At 63.8% G+C, this 3,897-nt stretch overlaps 1 protein-coding gene across 1 annotated transcript; it reads left to right on the forward strand.

The window, feature by feature from the left end:
- The first annotated feature begins 847 nt into the window (after positions 1-847).
- On the forward strand, positions 848-3,897 carry UBE2S (ubiquitin conjugating enzyme E2 S). The gene is made up of 4 exons (XM_075537349.1): positions 848-1,118; positions 1,598-1,745; positions 2,346-2,536; positions 3,463-3,897. Exons 1-4 carry the CDS (start codon positions 1,116-1,118, stop codon positions 3,793-3,795), a joined length of 675 nt encoding a protein of 224 aa, XP_075393464.1. The 5' UTR covers positions 848-1,115; the 3' UTR covers positions 3,796-3,897.

A 3,897-nucleotide genomic window follows, 5' to 3' on the forward strand; every position in this document is an offset into this window, starting at 1 on the left:
CCACTCCTTTGGCATGCCAGTGCTCATTTCCCACAGAAGGAAACTGAGGCATGAGGGTCTTGAGAAAGCCCTTGTGAGGGTCAGAAGCCACGCGCTCGAAGGCCAACTCGTCCAAGCCTTCAAAGTCACTTCAAAGACAAAGTTGGTTTTGGAACCTCTGAGCACAGGGCTTCGGGTCACAGGTCACGTTTAGCACAAAATGGCGCCTCACACAAAACTGGAGGTTGACTTCTGGCGCCCACCTCCACCAGCAGGGAAGAGGGAGAAGGACGCAGGCGTTAACGTCTATCTCATCTGCATACAGCCCAATCAGCGAATCTCATTGGCTGGGAGAGGTTCGCCCCGTGCTAACTCGGACCCTCATTGGCCCTTCTCCATCGGTTCCCCGCCCCCTGTGGAGCAGCCCTGTCCGCCCGGGATTGGCCCGTGCGAGTCTCAAGCCCGCCCTCCCACGCACACGCAAAGCTACTGGTCGGAGCGCCATCCATCATCGGTTTAAAAGGCCCCCTCCCCGTGCCCCGCCTCCCTTCGCTCCGCCCCGCCGCCGGACCGGCCGTTACTGGCGTGCGCGACCTCCCGGCCGTCAGAGCACGCGCACGCACACCGGACGGTAGCGGCGTCTCATTCAAACGGCCCAATCAGCGGGCGTGTCGCCGCTCACGTCGCCTCCCCCTCTTTTCTCCTCGCTGGTGCCCCTTGGCCCCGAGGGTCCCCTCCTCGAACCCCGCGCTCCGCCACTGCTCGGCCCGCCGCGCGCCCAGCGCCCCAACTCCTCTAGCCTCCACCTGCAGTTTGCGCAGGAGGCGGTGAGCGAGACCAACGGCGCGGGCGGTGCGCGCTGACGTCACGCGGCGCTGCGGGGCCGTGGGGGGCGCGGCCTGTGCGCTGCTATAAAAGAGCGGTGCTGCGCGCGCGGCGAGCTTAGTACGGCCGAGCGCTCGGGGCGAGCGGAGCGGTGGGCGCGGTGTCGGGCGTTCGTCGGAGACTGTGGGGAGTGCAGCGGGGCCGCCGGGTCCTCGCCTGGGCCGCAGCGGCAGCTGTTGGGCCCCCCGCCCCGGCCGGCGGCCCGAGGAGCGCAGGAAGGGGGCCGGGGGGACCCGCCCCCGGCCGCAGCCATGGTGAGCACGGGCTTCGAGGCCTTCCTGGGGCTCGCAGGGACCTGAGGGCCTCCCCGGGGCTCCCGGGCCGGTCATGGGCCTTCTGGAGGCTAGGCCGGGACCTAGGAGGCCTGCAGGCACCCCGGAACCTCGGGCAGGGCTGCCGGGGGGATGGGGGATCCCATCGGAGCGAGGCCCCTGGCCGCCATCTGTAGGCCCGAGCTGGGGGGTCCCAGGGAAGCTAACTTGGGGAAGGGGCCAGGCTAGGCTTCGGTCCTACCTGCATCCCTTGGGGAGCCAGTCCGTGCAGCCCTAGAGGAGACTTGGGGGGTCTGGGAGGTGGAACCACTTGAAGCCTCCTGTCAGGCTCACCCCCAGTTCCAGTGGGAGATCAGCATGGGATAAGGGTCCTGTAGCTTCCTGGGTGGGGAGTCAGGGCTTGGTAAGGGTGTCTGGACTGACGGTTACTCAGGACCCTTCTCTTCTCCATGCATGCCTAGAATTCCAACGTGGAGAACCTGCCTCCCCATATTATCCGCCTAGTGTACAAGGAGGTGACCACGCTGACCACCGACCCGCCCGATGGCATCAAAGTCTTTCCCAACGAGGAGGACCTCACTGACCTGCAGGTCACCATTGAGGGCCCTGGTGAGTGCTGCAGCCTCCCGAGGCAGGCCCTTCAGGGGTGTAGTGGAAACAACCCACAGGGAGTGTGGGTAGAGAAGACAACGTTGAGGGCCAGCCTGTGGTCAGGCAGACAGGTGAGGGTTAAGCGAGTAGGATCAGAAAGAGCAGCTGGAGCAAAGCCCGGAGGTGAGCCCCTGTTGGGGCCACTGTGCACCTTCGCAGTGGTGGAACTGGGCAGGAGATAGGACCCATCAATTGACCGTACTGTGGAGATCCCACGCTGTCCCTGCATCCAGTTTCTGCAGAGCAGTAGCCCCAGGTGTTGGGGCAGCACCGATGACATGGGGCCCAGCAGGGAGGAGTCAGGGTCCCCAGGATGACAGCTCTGCCCTGTAACATTAGGAGCAGCTATGTGGGCAGCCTCATGGGCCTGGGGGAGCCTGGACAGCCTGCAAGCTACTGGCTCAGGCTGGCACCCGGGGACGGGAGAGTGAGGTTCAGGGGAGCAGGTCACCAGGCCCAGGGGTGTTGTCCAGTCATCTGTCTGTGAGCAGCTTGGTCAGGGCAGGAGGAAGGGCCTGAGGATCCCGCTTTTCCCCTGAACATCGCCTCCCTCCACAGAGGGCACCCCATATGCGGGCGGCTTGTTCCGCATGAAGCTCCTGCTGGGGAAGGACTTCCCCGCCTCCCCCCCCAAGGGCTACTTCCTGACCAAGATCTTCCACCCCAACGTGGGCGCCAATGGTGAGATCTGCGTCAACGTGCTCAAGAGGGACTGGACGGCTGAGCTGGGCATCCGTCACGTGCTGCTGGTGAGTGGCCAGGCAGCCGTCTTCCTGTTCAGCTAGCTTTGAGGGGCTTCCACACCCAGGTTCCCGAAGCTTCTAGAACAATGGTTCTCATAACTGTCATTTTGCTACTGTTATGAATTGAGCAACCCCGGTGAAAGGGTCAGGTTGAGAACTGCTGTTCCAGAAGCTCAAGGAAGGGCTATCAGTGCTGGGCCCAGGGCAGACTGGGAGGTGTCCAGCCCCCTGGACACGGTCGGGAGTGGGGGGCGGGGAGTGTTTTGAGATGAGTCACTGCCCTCAGCTCCCTCCTTGCTGGGGTAGCAGACATGTCTGCAGACCACCAGGGTCCTTAGGCCTGGTCTGGGCTGTCACGGTTGTGCCCATCCTGAGACATCAGCAGGTCCCCGAGTAGAGTGTGGGGTGCAGAGCAGCAGCTTGACTCCCTTTCTCCAGGGGCTGGCCAGAGTGTGGAGCAGGCGGGCTTGTGTGAGCCAGACCAGTCACCCCCCACACCCACCTACTGAGCTGAGATTGCAGGCTGCTTCCCAGGGGCGTGTGATGGTGACCCCTCTCCAACCTCAACGTCCTCCTGGACTGAGGGGGGACAGGGTTGCTAGCCCCTGGACTTGGGGGTTTTGTGCGGGCCAGTGATAGCTTTGTGGAAACATGAGGTACATTGGACCCTGGTACGTGTGTCCCACCATGGCTGAAGTTCTGGGACTAGTTCTCCTTTACCCGCCCCACTCTTGCAGGGCTGACCCAGCAAGGGACCCTGAAAACCTTTGCTATTGAGCCTTGCCCTCCACAGTGGCTTTGCCCCTGCTCCCCGCAGGCTCTAGAAGCAGCAGAAAGAGCAGTGAACTTGGGGAGGTCCTCTGTGTTTATCTGTTGGGGGCAGCGGGGAGGGGGAGGAGCTGGGCCACCCCGCTGACTGGCTGTGCCTGCAGACCATCAAGTGCCTGCTGATCCACCCCAACCCCGAGTCGGCCCTCAATGAGGAGGCAGGCCGCCTGCTGCTGGAGAACTACGAGGAGTACGCAGCACGCGCCCGCCTGCTCACGGAGATCCACGGCGGCGCCGGGCCCAGTGCAGGGAGGGCGGAGGCCGGCCGGACCCTGCCCAGCACTGCCCCTGCGGGGGCCTCCGCCACTGACCCCTCGGCCCCTGGGGGCCTGGCTGGGGCCGAGGGCCCCATGGCTAAGAAGCACGCAGGCGAGCGTGAGAAGAAGCTGGCGGCCAGGAAGAAGACGGACAAGAAGCGGGCACTCCGGCGGCTGTAGTGGGTCCCTCTGCTCTGTCTCTAAGTTATTTAAATTATGGTTGGGGGGATGGGGGGCACTGGGCCTGGACTTGTTTTTCTAAATAAAGTTGGAAAAGCAGCA

The sequence above is a fragment of the Tenrec ecaudatus genome, chromosome 18 (assembly GCF_050624435.1).
Source record: "Tenrec ecaudatus isolate mTenEca1 chromosome 18, mTenEca1.hap1, whole genome shotgun sequence".
Taxonomy (NCBI): domain Eukaryota; kingdom Metazoa; phylum Chordata; class Mammalia; order Afrosoricida; family Tenrecidae; genus Tenrec; species Tenrec ecaudatus.

Coding starts and splice junctions, on each gene's coding strand:
- UBE2S (XM_075537349.1), top strand. Junction 1,746..2,345: donor GGTCACCATTGAGGGCCCTG/GTGAGTGCTGCA, acceptor CTCCCTCCACAG/AGGGCACCCCATATGCGGGC. Junction 2,537..3,462: donor GCATCCGTCACGTGCTGCTG/GTGAGTGGCCAG, acceptor CTGTGCCTGCAG/ACCATCAAGTGCCTGCTGAT.